Raw genomic sequence first — 19,026 nt, 5'->3', positions numbered from 1 at the left:
TATGATGGGGATACAAAACAGATGGACAGGGGCAGAGCACTTGACGTCATCTACCTGGACTTGTGCAAAGCCTTTGACACTGTCGCACATGACATCCTTGTCTCTAAATTGGAGAGACATCAATTTGATGGGTGGACCACTCGATGGATAAAGAACTGGCTGGATGGCCGTACGCAAAGAGTTGTGGTCAATGGCTCAGTGTCCGGCGGAGACCAGTAACGAGTGGTGTCCCTCAGGAATCGGTCTTGTTCAACATCTTTGTCGGTGACATGGACACTGGGATTGAGTGCGCCCTCAGCAAGTTTGCCGATGACACCAAGCTGTGTGGTTCGGTTGATACGCTGGAGGGAAGGGATGCCATCCAGAGGGACCTCGACACACTTGTGAGGTGGGCCGATGCCAACCTGATGAAGTTTAACCATGCCAAGTGCAAGGTCCTACACCTGGGTCAGAGCAATCCCAGGCACGGCTACAGGTTGGGCAGAGAAGAGATTCAGAGCAGCCCTGCAGAGAAGGACTTGGGGGTGGTGGTCGATGAAAAAATGAACATGAGCTGGCTTCAGTGTGCGCTCGCAGCCCAGAAAGCCAACTGTATCCTGGGCTGCATCAAAAGGAGCGTGACCAGCAGGTCGAAGGAGGTGATCCTGCCCCTCTACTCTGCTCTCGTGAGACCTCACTTGGAGTATTGTGTGCAGTTCTGGTGTCCTCAACATAAAAAGGACATGGAACTGTCGGAACAAGTCCAGAGGAGGGCCACGAGGATGATCAGGGGACTGGAGCACCTCCCGTATGAAGACAGGCTGAGAAAGTTGGGGCTGTTCAGCCTGGAGAAGAGAAGGCTGCGTGGAGACCTCATAGCAGCCTTCCAGTATCTGCAGGGGGCCTACAAGGATGCTGGGGAGGGACTGTTCATCATGGACTGTAGAGACAGGACAAGGGGTAATGGGTTCAAACTTAAACGGGGGAAGTTTAGATTGGATATAAGGAAGAAATTCTTTACTGTGAGGGTGGTGAGGCACTGGAATGGGTTGCCCAGGGAGGTTGTGAATGCTCCATCGCTGGCGGTGTTCAAGGCCAGGTTGGATGAGGCCTTGGGTGATACGGTTTAGTGTGGGGTGTCCCTGCCCATGGCAGGGGGATTGGAACTAGATGATCTTAAGGTCCTTTCCAACCCTAACTGCTCTATGATTCTATGATTCTATATATATATAATTGGAATATATATATATAATTTTCTTCCTAAATAATTTGCTGAATTGGGATTTTAGTAAAAAAAAATACTAACCTTTTATTACATGCGTGGAAGACACCTATTGCATGTGTATTCTGTGTAAACAAATAATCATAAAAATGATTTCTACTTTTCACAACTATGATCTTACATTGTTAATATTGGCTGTATGGGTTTGTTTTGTTTTATTTTTTTTTTCTGACCTTGATGTAATTTTGACTCTTAGAATTGTGATAGGGATAAATTGTGATTAAGTTATTCTCAAAATTAATGCTGTGGTTTTGGTTCTGGAGTACAATGCGTACTGCATTTTATAGCCTTAGAACCTGCAACTGGTATTTTAAGCAACACAGTAGAGGGTAGATCATCATTTATGCCAAGAAGCTCATTTATATAAGCTACAATGTCAAGTTTAATTAAGGGCTACAGTGACAAAAGAAAGCCAAATGCATGTGCTCAAAATACTTTTCAGATGACAAAGGACTGACACCCATAAAAACGATATCCAGGGTAATTGTTAAGGTTCTGATACTTAAAACTAACTAAAAACATCTCAGGCAGCATATTCCAATAGGCTAATGTTCTATAAGATTTAAATTTAAAAATAAAATAAATCAAACTTCATCTATTGTTTAAAATCCAGATTTACAGTCAGGATCTTTCGACATGGAGGGAAAGAAAATATAACTGGCAATTAAGAGCTTTCGTATTCCCACATTTTCTTTATTCAGCTCTGTGAGATTTTATAATTAGTAACTTTGTAACTTGCTTACCACAATAGCTTTATGATGATCCCTGGTCAAAGTAAATGTGCAGAGAAAAATCTGGTGTCATATTTTATTTTGTGTTCTTTGTCCCTGCTCAGCACACAGTCTAAACCTCTTCTGCTTAATTCCCATCAGCATCTTTTTTTCTTTCTCTCTCTCTTTGTGGCCACCACATCATGAATGGGGAGTTGATGCTAAGAATAAAGGTCAAGATGATAGAATATGACAACTCTTTGAATTGAAATGAGAAATGAGTGTCCCTAAGTATTCAGCGTGAGTTTCTCTTTGCTCCCTGCAGGGCATCTGCACCACAACCACCGCATTCTTACACTTCTTCTTCTTAGCTTCATTCTGTTGGGTTTTGACAGAAGCGTGGCAGTCATATATGGCTGTTACTGGGAAAATTAGGACACGGCTCATAAGGAAACGTTTCTTGTGCCTTGGATGGGGTAAGTCCATAAAATTAATTCCCTCAGAATCACTGGGATGAAACTTTTAATGCAGCAACAATGTCAAGAATATAATAATTTTTTTAGTAAACCTGAAAGATAGTAGACAGCATGTTGCCGAAAACAAAACAAGGTTAGGACCCTTTCCACCTCATCTGAAGCTCAAGTTATGCTGGTGTGTATTTTAGCTTTTTTTTTATATATATATAAATATGTTTTAACAAAAATTTAGAGGTTTTTCAGCAAAGTGATGTAATATCAAAAAATCAAAATAAAACAAGAAAAAACATTCACTGAATATTCATAAAGCCTCTTCCTAGTTCACTTTAAGACCTGTCAAATGTACCAGTACTTTAGCTACATCAAAGCGGTATACCGTGGGTAGAAAACAGTGTCCTTCTCCCTGCCAGTGCTTCAGAAAAACAAATCCTGCAATAGTAATGTGCTTCATTAAATGATTCATTCCATGGAAAACTGGCCATTTTGCATTAGTGTGCCCTGTCATTTTTTGTACAGGCATATTTTGCTTAGCATTTAATGGTTATTACTGTTTTGTTTGGGTTTTTTTCAGGTTTACCAGCATTAGTGGTTGCAATATCAATAGGCTTTACCAAGACAAAAGGATATGGAACAGCCCACTAGTAAGTCAATCTGAAATGATAAATTGTTCTTAATTAACAAGATTGTCATACCCATCAGGAATTACATAGAATAGTCTAAAGGCCCTACAGGTATCTAGTCACACTTGGAACTGTCCTAAGAGTCACTGAGTGGTCCACGGAAGAACAAAGAGAAAGACATATGCCAGTCTTGGACTGAGCTCATCAAAGCACCAGGGATTCTGGATTTCTTGCAAGGTTTTGCAGTAGCAAGCCTTTTAGAAACAGTGAAGATTCGGTCCACTTAGACACCTGACATTTAAATACATTTATCAAAGAAAACGTTAAATGTTGTGGCTAGCTTTTGCCAGCACCTAAATGTGACTAAAACTGAATTGGCAAGAGTCTCTTTGGCACCCAGGTTTCTGCCCACCAAGCATGTACCTCAGCTTCAGTGCCCCTGAACTGCTTGGAGCCAAAGCCCTGCAGAAATCTCAAAATAGCTCTGCCATCCATCCCCTCTCTCCCTGAGTGCCTGATCCAGCCTATTTCCTGGACTGGGCTGTACTTGAGGGGCAGTGAGGAAGATATTGGTGTATTTAATTTACACTTTATTTATACAGTTACTGTTTGGTTACCTGACTGGTTCCAGTGCGCATTTAGGACTCTGGAAAATTCACTCCTCAATGAGGCTCCCTTTGGTTGTCTTCTGCTGAAGGAGCTTGGGCTGAGCCTCCTTCCTGCCAGCAGAGCACTTCAAGCACAGAGTTATGTATGCAAAAGTGCGTTTCCTTCAGTCATCCTGTTTGGAGCTCTCCTCACATTGCTTAAGAAATTTAGTATGCATCTGTACAGAAAGAGAGGAAATATAACTCTGTAGTCTGATAATGAGGGCATTCATCAGAGATATGGATGAGTTAGGTCAGGTCCTTGCTTCAATGAATATTTAATTATTCTCCTTAGTATCATCACTCAGTGAGATCAGGATTCCCCCTCTCTACCCTGTGTCCCCCACTCTTGGCACATGGTGAGGGAGGCTTCAAGCCCTCACTCCAGCTCTGGATGGGTAAGGATTCAAAATTGAATTTCCTCCTGAATACTCTAACCACTGAGCTCTTTAGTTTCAAATTGTGACAACATACATCTCGCATTGTTTTAATGAGGAATGGATTACCTAATTGACATGTTTAACTTGCATGTATAGCTGGCAATCATTAGTGAAACAATGGTCTTAGCTGTCTTTTGGGAATTATATTGAGGATCTGCTCCTCCTGACATTTTTCTAGCTAATATGTGCTCATGTTGCTGGCTTTTTAATTATTTAGTCCCTGAACCAGGACTGGAGAACCATTTAGGCTGTGAAAATTACAAATCACAAGATTACAATATCCAGACCCCGCTGGGAATGTAACTCTGTCCTTTGAAGGATCAATCCCATTGCATTTACTCTACTAAAATTATTCATGTATGACTACTTGCTTTACTTAGTTTTGCTTCTTACTTCCTTTCTGGGTCGAATACATTTTTAAAAGAGGATATACTGAAATATTCAGACAAGCAACAAATCTTTCATTAAGGGCAACCTGGAAAGTAAAGAAGAGCAGGTCTCTGTACATATAACAGCTCATCTCCCGGGATTCAAATTGAGCTGACACGGTACCAAAGAAAGTGTACAAGGAACAAACAGAACCATAATGCAGCTTTCTCATCTTGTTTGCAAATACATTTTCTTGACATTTGACATTTGAATTACATAAGGAAAATGGAATGCGGGAAAGGGAGACTCTTCCTCCATCAGCAGCTGATGTGCTGTCCCACTCCAGAAGGCAGCAAAGAATTGTGTCCCATAATAACCATTGGGCAATATAAAAGCAGAGCTCCTGTCCTGCTCATTCTCCCTTAACTAAAGCACATGTTTGAGATTTTTAACTGCTTACGCTATATTTGGCCTGTTTGGCTGCAACCAATTACACACATGCTGTCATCAGAAATGGGTACTGTTCAAATTATTCCTGGTCTGTAAGATACTATTTTTGAAAATGATGCTTTCAAATGGAGAAAATTAGGAGTGAAAATGAAGGAATTTATACCAATCACATAGTCCTACACATGAAGAGCTTGAAAAAAAGGGAGAAGGCCCAAGGATCTTCGAAGGAGATCTTAGTTTCATACAGTATATTAATGACTGATGGGGGTGGCATAAATTGTTCGCACTCAAACCAGTTCTGTGATCAACAGTCTCTTATTTCTGTCTTTATCTTTCTGTCTTTTTATCTTTATCTAGCCCTAATCATTAAACAATTATATAACTGTACATTTAAAAATATATATGAAAAACATTTCACACAGTCACTTGTACTGATGCGTATACAGAAGCTGAAGGGGCTTTCATAAAAATGGCAAAAAAATGACAATGACAAGTTTTTGTATATTTCAGGATATCTGAAAAAGATTTGTGCATTTGAAAGTTTAATTGTTTTTTTCCAAGTATCTCTGTGAGTCTAATCAATATCATTGCTACCTCTCTTCAGACAATCAGGTATGAAAGCGCCACTACTATAAGTTAATAAACCTGTGTGACAGACTCACATTTACAGAAAGTGCTATATATTAATAAGCAATGCAGATAACTTACAGGAATTCATTATATCAGCAAAAAATACAATTCTGACATAGTCGTGTTCTCGTAAGAGAAGGAACCAATCTACTGGAGAGCATCAAACAACTTGCAGAATCTCAGGATACAGGACCAAATCTGCAGATACTTCATCACTCAGCAGAATTTTATGACCATGTAACTTGGTCCCATAAAACCACCAGTGGATGCTTTTAATACTCATCAATTTATATGGCTTTTTGCTATGTGGGGATCAGGGAGAAAGAAGACAGAACAGGAAAATAAAATAAAAACAACTATAAAGGGTAAGAAAAATTGCTATCAGAGCAAAGAAAAAGAAGAAAAGAAGAAAAAAAAGTAAAACTTTGACAATTTATTTACTGTATAAGAAGGCACCTGAGAATCTGTCTTCAGAAAGTCTTCAACAGAAGGAGATTGGGAAAAAGCACATTTCAAAGTCTTCAACTAGCAGATATTGAATACATTGTAATAACAACATTACACATTGTTGAAAATCCAGATTGTTGAAAACTCAGATTGTGTAAATAAAAGAGGAAAACTACATTTTTCACAGCTTTGCCTCTACATGGAAGCCACTCTTTTTAACAGCCATTTTATTGGGGCCATGGGAAAAGAAATGAACAATTCTCTCCGGTCTTAAAGATTTTTTGTGGTAGAAACTGCTTTTATTAAAACAACACCACCGAAAAAAAAAAACCACAGCAAAAAAACAAACCAAGCAGCTAACTTGTTGACCCTTTATTCAGCACAGGTAACTCAAATTATGTTATAAATACAGTACATCAACAATTTTTATGAACTGATATTTCTGTCTCCCAGTAAACATGAAAATTTTTATTACATGAATTAGTTACACAGAGTGGTCATCTTCATTAGGTTTAAAAGTTCATACTGGTAGGGAAATGCACTGTGAATATATTTTCCCCCTCTCAGAAGCTCACAATAAATAACCTGGCTTTTGGAAAAATAGCAAGAAAAATTGCAGGAAATTTTGAAAGCATTTTTCTTTGACATTACAAAATACATTGAGCATTACTGCTGTAGCTGGTTTTAGAGGTAGGATGTAGGATAGCCTGACATGTATTAGCTTTTTAACAGTGAAGAATATATGAATTATTTGCACCAATTCATCATTCCAGAATTGAGCACAGATGCAGTTGGGTCCCTGTGGCAGATTTCACATGGCTTCAGTGCAATGGGAAACCCTTTTATTCTTTGCAGTCAGAATTCCAGCCCTAACAAGCCATTAATATTATGGTGTGATTGCATTTAATTTCTTTGGTTTTCAAAAGTATAAAAAACAGTACTGGAAAATAAAAAAGATTTGTATAATTCTGATGTGAATGTTTCTGGATGTGAGATCCAAGTAAATTATTTGAATGCATATGCTTGAGTTTTCTTATATGTAGGTGTGACCATGCATTCAAATAAACATGCAGTACTTTGAATGTGTAATCACTGGGAAAATAGCACAGCTGCATTTACTTCAGTGTCTGAAGCTTCTGATCTTTTGCAGATATGGAAAGCTTTACATCATGGCGTATCAAATATTTAGCATTTGATTCTGTAAGCACTCTCTGTTTGGAAATCTGATGGTTTTCAGTGAAAGCCCTGATGCAATATGACAAACTACAAGATTAGTAGATCACAAGAAAATACAGTTTTCAGATGGTTTAAAATATACATTGACATTGTTTGCAAAATATTCCAGAGAATACAGAACAGATAGATCATATATGATTTTTCTTTAATGGGAATATTGTCTGTAAGACATGGTTCTAATTGCAATTACTAAAGGATACATGAGAAGATCTGTAGAAGCCTGTTTTTTTCTGAAGTTCTATGTTACAGATACTTGAGCTTTCATTGCTTTAAATATAGTACCCTCAGACATTGTAAGCTGAAAATGTTTCTAGATACCTACCTGGCAAATGCTGTTCAGTTAGCTCATCATACATGGTTAGAGGAAATTCAACAGAGATTTGCAAACTTATTTTCTGTTGTGCTCTTAATACATTTTAGGCATTTCAATATATGTATAATTCATATTAAAACTTTTGAAACATTAGCAGTTGGTAATGGAGATAATTTTCAACTCTCTGCATCATCATCTCAACAAAGTAATTTTTTTGTGTGTGTGCGCATATGAATCCCAAAATGTAGGACTGAACATACACCAGAAGAATTTCATGCTGTAGTAGTTACTAATGCTTTCTTGGCAATGCATTATACTTATTTGTAATTTGTGTTAGTTCTTCTCTAATGTTCTTTCCAGCTGCTGGCTGTCTCTTGAAGGAGGGCTACTTTATGCTTTCGTTGGACCTGCAGCTGCTGTTGTTTTGGTAAACATTAATATAATTTCCAGTATTTTCATATGAAATGTGGAATGTGCTATTTAAATTAAGAAAAGTTTAGCTATACTGTAGCATTACCTTTTGCTGTAAATACTAAGATCAGCACTTTTAAACATACCTTCAGTATTTTAAATGCATGATTCTTTTAACTGTATCACTTCTTTATACCAGTTATCTCTCCATGTTTACACAGTAAGCTGTGAAAGAATAATGTACTGATTAGTGGCACAGAAAACAAGCATCAGTGAGTTATTATCAGTAGCATCTATGCAATTGTCACTGCCTTGTGAAGTTCAGTGACAGTCTTGATAGAGTACTGCTTGACAGTGTATCACTGTGCCAGCAAAAGCAACAGAAGGAGTGGAACCAGCCAGCAAGTTCTCCATGGCTACTGCTTTTGAAGGGAAGGAAAACATCGTCATAGCTGGGAAATGTTATTCATTTGTGTATTAATCTTCCACATCTCTAGAAATGCACTTAGGTGTAGGATTCACATTGCCTAACTGTAGATATCTGCAATGTAGATTTCTGCATGTGAGCTAGTTATACCAGCCATATTTCATTGTCAGTAGAGAAAAATATGCACTTTTAGTGTATTTTGGATGCCTACTTCAGGGTAAGATGAATTGCCCTCTACATGTGCCATTAGCTACCAGTCATCTGCTCTGCAGTCTTCATATGGATTTTTTACAATTATTTGTTTGGCATTTTTCCCTTACAGATTTTAAATCTAATTCTTTTCACTCCACCACTTTTATACTAGGATAGCTCTATCAAAACCACTTAGTTCTGATTTTGTCTTGCAAAAGGGAATAGGTGTTAGTAGTCAGCAAAGATATAGGCATTTAGCTACATAAATTTTCCTGAAATGGATGTTTACTACTCCCATAGAGTTTTTCTCATCATTGCCTGGAGTCAAGCCAGGATCCTTTTGTACAACTCACAGTCCCTGTCATGATAGAGGAGCCAAGGATGTTTACAAAAAAGCTAGTCATCATTTTCACATGGAACTGTATGTTCTCTGTGTAATTGGCAAGCTTTGTTCAGAGACGTTTGAAGTTCACAGTTGCATTTTGCCCTACCATTAGCTGGTAGCTGTGGAAGGAGCTGTTCCATGCAGCCACATAAGCCTAAGTGTACAAAGCAAAAGAATTACATAACATCAGCTGAAAAATGGAAATGCTGAAAATAAAGTGAGGATAAGAAAAGCTGGAAAAGAGTTGGCAGGACAGACTGGCAACAATTAGGTATTTTGGCACAGGTATTGAAAAATCTGTTTGAAAGGAAGATTACCCTTAGCTAATAAAAATAAAAAATAAAAAAATAAAAAAATAAAAAAAAAGGAATATTTATTTAATAGGTTCAAAACTTGGTATGACCTCTTTGCAGGGTCATGCAGACACAGGTTCGTAGAGTTCAGCTCAGTAATACAAATGGATAATAACAGTCATTAAGTTGTCCATTAAATGCCATTGCTAATGTCCAGTAAATGCCAAAGTCTGACTTCTGGAACACTTGCTTTTTTTTCTTTTAGGTTAGGTCTTCAACCCATGTGTGTGATCATAACATCATTTACTTTAACGGAGCTAAGCAGGCTTAGCCCAGCATTCATCTGATCCACAAGAAAAAAAAAAAAAAAAAAAAGAGAGAAAGGAAACTACAGTTAAACAAGGCTCAGGACCCACGTTTTGGTCAATTGCATAGGTAGTAACTAATGGAAGGAAGATATCAAAAACCACAGGCTGGTTCTGCATAAGTGGGAACACCCACATGGTCCATAAATGCTTAAAAAGTAACATGGTTACAGTCATCATTTGTTCTGACCAGCTCTTCCCTGTGTGCACAGCTCGAAAGCACTGGTTTTCCTTGAACAGGATATACAGTTGCAATTAAAACTGAGGCAACATTAAAGATACATTACTTAAGCTTCTGGATAGCAGACATGTACATATATAACTTGATATATATAAGGCATAATTCAAGATTCAAAAATAAACCTGTTGCAGTGTGTGTATTTGTTACTCATTTGAGAATATGGCCTTTGTTGTGCTCAGGGATGGTGTTACACAATTTCTGAAGGAACACTTGGAAATGTAGCAGGAGGCATTTTGCCGGCCTGTGTCTTTTTCTGAAGAAACAGGATAAAACATTTTATTTCAGGCCTTGAAAAATCAACTGTTTGTTTTCTGTTTTACAGGTCAACATGGTGATTGGCATTTTGGTATTTAATAAACTTGTTTCCAAAGATGGAATCCTAGATAAAAAGCTTAAACACAGAGCGGGGTAAGCAAAAACTGGGTTATTTTAAGGCATATTAAAATTGTATCACCAATTTTCAATTATGGATATTCACCAAAAGTGCTTTTGATTGTGTTTTGAACTTTTATATCAGTGTAACAGTGTGTGTAACAGATTCCATTCATTGCAAAAGCTGCTGTTGCATTATCCTGAGAGAATGCAACTAAACACACTAAAGATAATAAAACACAAGTACAACAGTATTAAGTTAACAAGAATGAAGATTTAAGAAGTCTGAGTGAAGGTTTCAAAAAACTGTCATACATGTAAAGCTGCAGTTAGGAAAAGTTTTATGAACTGTGTGTACTGGAGGAACTGATTATTTCGTCTAGCTGTCAAATGTAATTATTGTGGTGGGAAATGTTACTCATTTGTGTAAACTGTTATAAAATATGTTTTACAACAGTATATTTTTTACTGAGATCAATGTTATTCTGCCATTCTGACTATGCAAAGAATTTGCCGTTGTTCTTACATTCATATCTACATAGATGTATCTTCTCAATTAGTGTAATAGAATTTCAAAGTAAAAAACCCCATCTTTTAAAGCTAAAAAAGAAAAAGGGTAAATGGAAAATCTGTGCTATTATTTGCTTGTATTAATGTTCAAATTCTGTTCGCTATCATGAGAAGAAAGGATTGTGACAGTGGTGGTATCAGAAAACGCTTTTCAGTGGATTACAATGATATGAAGTAATGCAGCAGCAAACCTAGATTCATTCCATATCGCAAAAAAATATTCCACAAATGTATCATCACCTTCTTAGTGCATATGAGAATATATTCAAACTTTGAGTAATTTTTTTTGCAGCTACATGTTTGAGTGTTGTCTTTTGGGCCAGCTTGTAGTAAACACCACCAATATCTCCATTTCTAATTAGGATAAGCAATGGTATCTTCATTTTACTGTGTATTACTGCTATGTGTAAATTTATTAGTTTCACTTTGAATTATTTTATAATTTCCCTAACAGCAGCATTCCTAATAAGTTCAATTCATTGGTTAGATGAGCAAATTTATGATCAATACTTCAGCTGGTGTGATTTGCATTTAATATTAATTCAATTAAATCTTTCAGGTTTTCAGCTCTTTCAACATCATCCTGACAAATATGTACCAAAACCTTTCATTTTGTTTCTTTTCTTTTTCATTAAAAACCATTAATTTCTTAACTTTGTCTACATTGCTCCACCAACACTCTTAACTGTGTTATAACACTGATGAAATCTGGAATATTATAAAACTACTCAAAATATTTCAAGAAAAGTAATAACTTAGCAATCATAACTTCAAATTCACATTTGATCTAATTCCAGTGATTTAAAGAGTTGGAGCAGCACAGACTTGGCTTTGTACATTTTCTAAGGATATCCAAGCTTAGATTTAACTCTATCTTCTTTTTTTTTTTTTTTTTTTTTTTTTTTCAGCTACTCAATTGTAGGGTATAGAAATCTATTTGCTTATATTATACTTTCCTGATGGAACAAATAACTTGCTTTCTAACTGCACAACTTAGCAAAGAGGTATTTTATTTTAAAATAAATGGATAAAGAGCTATAAATTATTCTGACAGAAACAATCCAGCTATTCTGGGAAAGCATGTAGATACCCTAATGAGAAACAATCTTAACTTTTGTGATATTATAAGATGGTGGCTTGGCAACAGCATTTCTTGATGCTACTTGGCATATGATGGGTATTGAGTCATTCTTTGGGGCATAGAAGTTGGTGCAGCGTTTGATCTCCTGTAGAAAAGGGATTGTCACTCATTTCTCAAGTATCTCTTGCCAGCCATGCTCAGGAAGGCAACTTCATTCTCTCTGGCAAACATTGGACTTAATGCCTGTCAAAAGTTCAGTCAAAAGTTCAGCTGTAGGAGTCATTTATGTGGGATTTAAAGCAGTGAATGGGGCAAAATACACTAAGTCCATATGACTCTTACCACCTTAAATAAGCACATGGAGAATCAAAAAGTGGAAAAAAGAGGTGTTGTTTTCATATATCTCAGTCATTTTCCTGACACAGAGGTAGCATACATATATGCCCAGACAGAAAGATTATTTTTGGTTTATATACACATCAAGTTCTGTTATTATTTGCAAGATGCAAAATAGATCTATAGAAGTAAGAAGAATAGTCTATTCTGATAATGTTGAAGTATTGTCGAGCAAATATAGTGTTTCCTCAAGCTTAGCTAAGCTCATCCAAGACATTTTTCTATTTCATTCATTAATGTAGATCTTTAATTGATGTAAACTGTTGTGGATTCACTGAGTTCTTTTTACACTCCATGATCACCTTATACAAAGTCATGGTTCTCATTATTTTATTATGGAAAAAAAATGCATTTTAATAGAAAATATACTGCACTTCTTTTGTGGAAAGCCATCATTTGATTTATCAAAATGGAAACCTCTGGAGTTCAATGTTGTTTTGAGCAGTATGTTAAGAATCTTGTGAATGCTGGGTTTGGCAATAAAAAGGAGTTCTGCTGGTTGAAATAACTGGGAAAAAGCTGAAGTGTTATCTACCTACACCATGTTGACCACTTTCCAGCTGGGAATAGGTAAAGCACCCTTCCTTGTCACATCTCAGCTATGGTTATTCCTTGTTCTGATAGCAGAAAGAGAAGGAAGAACAAAAGTCCTTATTTAGTCAACTCAAGGAGTTGAATGCATGCTGTATATAAAAGAAAATTTAAATTCCAGGTTTTTCCCCTTAACTCTTCTGACAGGTGCCGAGGTACAATTGTCCATACAAAATGCTTTGAGCTTAATGCTTGTGTACTGTGTTTTATTAACATGCAAAACAGGTCACCCTTTTTTCAGTAGTAACTGATATTTGCTTCATGAGATTCCATACATTTCAAGCCCTGTATTCAGACCTTCATATGGCATGAATAAAATCACTCCAGATGTTATTGGGCCATTCAGATTGCTAGTACAAATCTGTCTATACAGTATGCCTACACTGATTTGCTGCTTGAATAAATTTTGCAGGTTTCTTTCCCTATTAATGTTTTGTAATTGTGCGTACTTCATACTCCTCCTTTAAGTGTCCTTTTCAAGTTTGGATACAACAGACTTCTAACAGGTCTGAATAGAGGGATTTCACTTTGTGTGTCTATCCTAGCACGTGCTTATGTTTATTTCAGTGTACTAAGCAGTTTTGATCACTGGACATCTGTGGCCTTTTTACTTAAATGGATGGAAATAGAGACTGCATGAAATGAAGCCCCATAGCATTAACATTTAAAGGTAGCAATAATGTAAAGTACAAAGTACAGTTTTGCAACAACGTAGAGCATTCATCCTGAATAAGTCTACTTACTTTTTCTGCATGACAACATATTTAAAAGCTAAATTTCAGTAGCAACATTTTTGGTGACAATTCAATATTTTGTTCTTTTTGTGGGTGTTCTGTTTGTTTGCAGTCAGATGAGTGAGCCTCATAGCGGTTTGACGCTCAAATGTGCCAAGTGTGGAGTAGTTTCAACAACAGCTTTGTCAGCCACCACCGCCAGTAATGCCATGTTAGTCCTGATCATTTACATCTTCTTGTTACAAACTTATACAGTGCATGTGAGACAATAGTTTGATGATAACTGTGTTTGCTAACACTGTATAGAGTGCTGAGCACGTTTAAATATTTTTAACAAAAAAAAAAAAAAAGAAGTTACAACTGTGTTTATTAACTGAATACAGGATATTCCTTAGAACATAAAGTATGATCTGTTACATTCTTGTTTGTGATTTTCAAGTTAAATTGATAAAGTGCCATCCTTAAATATGTTTTATTTTAATAGTGAGCTTTTAATCATTGTTTTACAACATTACAATGCTGCTTTTCTCTTTTTTTTTCAATAGGGCATCCCTTTGGAGTTCCTGTGTGGTGTTACCACTTCTAGCTCTGACTTGGATGTCTGCAGTTCTGGCCATGACAGACAAAAGATCAATATTATTTCAGATACTTTTTGCAGTATTTGATTCATTACAAGGCTTTGTTATTGTCATGGTCCATTGTGTTCTCCGAAGGGAGGTGAGGAATGGCTTCCCAGTTTTCTAAAGGGCTGTGCTCCTGTTAGTCTCTCAACTGCTTTTTAGTGTCACATACAGCTTTCTCTGCAAAAATATATTTCATGGAAAGAGAAAAGTATTTTGTATTGAGATGTAGAGGAGCAAGTGAAAGAGAGGAGAAAGATGAGATAATTCCAGGCTCAGAATGTTGGTTTCACTATAAAATGTACCCACTTGATTAAAGGTGGCTTTTAATGAATCCCAAGTTCAGGCTTTCACAATATTGTGTATATAGATGAATGCCCATTCTTATTGAAATAGGTTTGAGAATCATAACACATCAGCTTTGTTGGCAGATCTGCGGTAGTGGGATTTTCAAAAATGAGCAGGTGAAGCCAGACTGGAGAGCATGAAGTATTTCGCATTAGCCATTTATCTACTTTAGGATATTTACAACACCGGTAAACCAAATTGCATGATTCCCTATGATTGGCGAGAGTTATTCAAAAACATTTCTGGATTGAAAAAACAAGAAGGTGTTTCAAGAAAAGTTTATTGTCACACTGAGTGATCAAAACACTTGAGAAACTAATCAAAGCATATTTTTCCATATGAGAACATAAAATGAATAAAAAGTAGTTTGAGAACAGCAAATAAGAAAAAATTGATGTGCTTGAAACAGTTTTTGTTTCAAAAGTCTGTATGGTCTGCGCTTCTATAGACTAGTTTGCAGCAGCAAAAATATAATTGTTTGTTGCAGCAGGTTCCTACGCAGAAAGAGACATAGCTCCAGTTATAACAGTCTGGCTCTAAAGAGTATGGCTTTCTAGCTCCAGAGACCTTTAGGTGAGTAGAAGCCAAGGTAGTAACCATCATGCACAGTATGCAATGCAGCCATTGCACTGCACAGGGTGCCTCCTTAATGAAAGAATAGTCTTTTGCTTTCAGTTTCCTGCAAAAGCATTTAGCTCTGACAGTGCCTGTCAGGGAAATCCTGCCAACATATTTATCACTCTTGATGACAGCTACAAAGTTATCTCAGTTATAGCCTATAGCACTGATCTAATATTTATAGCATGGCAGCACAGGCAAAACAATCCTGACTGTCAGGAGAAAAAACATGAGGTGGGATATATCACCATAAAATTCAAACAAAGAAGAGGACAGCCCTGCTTTATTATGCTTTTATAGTTGCTACATTACAAAAAGACACAGACTTTCACAATTATATACATAAAACTCCTGGTTTTCCTCTTAGTTATATTGGTATAAACATAAATGTTAGAAACATTTTTTACTTTCTCTAGTATGCTATATCAAAGATTTTTTGTGACAAGGAAGCCAGGGACATTCACTGAGTAAGTGATACAACTAGAAAGACATTCAACTAGAAGGGTTGTGTTGTGTTTATTTCTGCCCTCCAGCCATTCAGGGTCTTTTGGAAAGACATTCAGTCTTAATAAACTTGCATCTCCTAACTTCTATGACAAATATAAAAAATATAATACTTCTTAATCATGAGACCTTACAGACCATTTGGAAATTAGGAAAGAAAAACGCAAAATAAGAGTTAGGTATTGTTGCTTTCTTAGCCTAGAGAGCCAAGTTTTTTTTTCCGTCTCCTTGCTGTTTACATACCTAATTAGGCATTGGAAGATGGTAAGGTATGTGTCACAGTACAGAGAATGATAGGAGAGGTTAGCATTGAAGCTTCTTGATCAAAGTAAAATGATTTGCCTGACCTGCTTGAGCATGAGATGCTCTAAAACTAATTTGAATCACACTGAGTAACTCCTGTTAATGCTGGCAATGGGAAGAACCCTCATGTATTTTCTTCTTTTGCTGTGCTCTGCTGACTAGAGAACATTTGGGTTAAATGCATCATTGGCGTCTAAAGCCCACATTTCTGTATTACAAGAGAAAAATAGAGTACATGAGTACGGAGAGGGTAAGTTATAAAAGCTTGGAGTTGGTTACTGTTGCTAAGGAAACTACTTCCCTAGTAATCACATGTTCATTACATCTGTCTCTCCTGCTCTGCCTGGCTCGAAGAAAATCTTGTAATTTGATGTTAAAAGGCAGGAGGGAAAAACAAGCTTCTCTTTCAAAGTAAAATGTAAAGACAGCACAGTCTTTACATAAACAAGGTTGAACAAGCAGCTTAGCAAAATAAGCTGGTATTTAGGAAATTCAACCTTTTTGTTTCTGACTTGTGTGAGGACACCTAGAAGTTGCAACATACGTCAATATGATGGATACAGCTACAGTTGACATTCTGTTAACATGTTAAAATCATCTGTTTGCACTTTAGAAACATTGTAAGAAACATCCACATTTAAGAATACCCTAAAATCAAAATTCGCTGCTTTAATATAGAACATAGTGAAAGTAGGACATGAGATTCTCGGGATCTTTGAAGCAATCAGAACTGGGGAGGCTTCATGAACACAGAGTCCCAAACATATGGAGGCCCATTGCACACAGTATGTTCTGAAGTAATAATGCTTTGGGGTCAAGCATCATGAGGCTTACAATGATATTCAACACATCTGGAACGCTATGGAGGGAGGGATTTATCTTTTTTTTAATCAAATCACTGTGCCAGTGCTTCTCTGATAGCATAAAACTCTGAAGTGTGACCTGACTTCAGCACTGATAAAGTGAGAGAAGACTTAGATTAAATCTGTGATTAAATTTGTAGCAACCAGGAGATGCCAAATTAAATTAACCTCAAACATGTGGAAAAACACAGCAAGAGTAGTGCCTAAAATCAGAGTCTGAGTCATGATTCAGGTCAAGCACACTTTACGTTACCACATTTGGGAAGACTTGGTGTTTTGAAATCAGCCCAGACGTTCTCACCTTGCTTCATTCTTCTTCCTGCTCTATATTAGTCTTCCTCAACCTGCAAAAGTAACTTATGACTGCAGAGCATTCCTACTCATTTAAGGGTTGAGCACATTAAAATAATGCTTTCTAATTACTTTTTTTTTCTTATTTATTTTGTTTTCTCTTCTGTGAAAGCTCTTAACAGCTTGCAGTAGAATACGATGTATTGAAAGGGGACAGCTTTTCACTAGCAACAATTAATGATTTATCCTTTTCTGCTGTTCACAAAATGTCCATGAGTAGAATACAAATTTCTTCCTTTTAATTATTCTGAATAAGATAACAAGTGTTTTCTACGGATTAAGAATGGAATGTAGATTTTTGTAGGCATTTTATTGAAAGTAGTTTCATATTCAGACAAGAAATGATACTTATTTGTTTTGATTGGAGGTCACCCAACCATGCTCCTCTTTTCCAAATCACATCTTGCAGTCAGATTGCTAATAGGGATACTTGGATTTCTAGAACAAAAAAAAAAAAAAGAAAAAAATTAAAACTTTCCATTCCAAAAGGTGCCTTGCTGTCCTTTCTGTGGTATGTGTGAGAAAGCAGCAAAATATGTTTGCATTCTCCTTTTAGCAAACAGGAACTGATTTTTCTTTTGAATGTGCCTCCATGTTGAATCACATCTTTCTGACAAAAGTATTACAATTTCTTTAGACATGCATTCTGCCCAAAATCAAAGTAAAAATAGACTTTCCTATGAAAAGATAATTCTTCAAATATACCTGTGTTTTAGGGACAAGTCTTCAAATGTACTTTATGGATCATACTTGTAAACAGCAATTTCTGCAAAGTTATTTTTTTTTTTTTTAGTTTCGAGAAACCAGACTCTGTGCAAACAGTCCACTTTTCTCTTCTTGTGATCACATTGAAGATATTTACCTGATCTGAATACTTTTACTCTTTGAAGCATGAGATTCCTTATACATGGAATTATAGAAATTTTGATTGGAATCAGTAACGTCTTTCAAATTTACTTACTCTTTAAAGTATAATTAGGAAGCACTATGTATCTGATTATAGTAACTATTAAGAACTGTCTTTCAAGAATCTTACATTTATTAAGCAGAAGATATATTTTATCTTGCAATGGTTAATAGTATATCTCCTAATCCTGCTATCAGACCTGTGCCAAACTGAATGAGAAGACAAAGACAAATACTATCACCCAAGACAGATTTGGTTTGAGTACCAGATCATTACTAACTACTAGTTAATTCTGTCCCCAGGCAAATCTAACTCTGTGGTCTTCATGTGATAGACTGACAGATTTTGCAGCAGCCACAGAACATACAAAATATATGAACTGGCAGGAATAGGCATTTATGTTTACTGCTTCTGCTTTATTAAATATGGCAGAGAAAAGTCATGCACTGTATTCCATACAGTTTAATTTATTCTTTAACAGGAGTAGAGTGTGTGATGTTGCACAAGAATCAGTATAAGATATTGTTTTCACAGGTTCAAGACGCATTTAGATGTCGACTGAGAAATTGCCAGGATCCAATCAATGCAGATTCTTCAAGTTCTTTTCCTAATGGACATGCTCAAATCATGGTTAGCTTTTATTTCTTCTTTGACTATTAATTTACTGTTCGTATGCAAAAGAAAAATATTGTATGTGGCAAGCATGTGCACAGTAGACACAGCTTTAATATTAACATTATTTCTAAGCATAAGTCTGTTTAGGCCATTATTTACTTGCTTTAATCTCTTAGCAAGTTTTAAATTATTGGTGTGATCATTTAGTAGAGGACAGAGAATTCTACCACTGTTCTTTAT

General features: G+C 36.4%; 1 protein-coding gene across 1 annotated transcript in view; it reads left to right on the top strand.

Annotated features, from left to right (window-relative positions):
• The window catches only part of ADGRB3 (adhesion G protein-coupled receptor B3), a gene marked incomplete at both ends in the record, with an annotated part of 464,924 nt that overhangs the window by 421,037 nt on the left and 24,861 nt on the right, over positions 1-19,026 (top strand). The window contains 7 exons of the mRNA XM_080614849.1: positions 2,297-2,447; positions 3,019-3,088; positions 7,960-8,026; positions 10,236-10,321; positions 13,770-13,868; positions 14,203-14,374; positions 18,706-18,801. Coding sequence (XP_080470975.1) covers positions 2,297-2,447; positions 3,019-3,088; positions 7,960-8,026; positions 10,236-10,321; positions 13,770-13,868; positions 14,203-14,374; positions 18,706-18,801 — 741 coding nt within the window. The remainder of the gene's footprint in view (positions 1-2,296; positions 2,448-3,018; positions 3,089-7,959; positions 8,027-10,235; positions 10,322-13,769; positions 13,869-14,202; positions 14,375-18,705; positions 18,802-19,026) is intronic.

Source organism: Psittacula echo, assembly GCF_963264785.1.
Source record: "Psittacula echo genome assembly, chromosome: 4".
NCBI lineage: Eukaryota > Metazoa > Chordata > Aves > Psittaciformes > Psittacidae > Psittacula > Psittacula echo.
The sequence above is the reverse complement of the archived record's forward strand: the minus strand, read 5'-3'. Positions and strand labels throughout refer to the sequence as shown.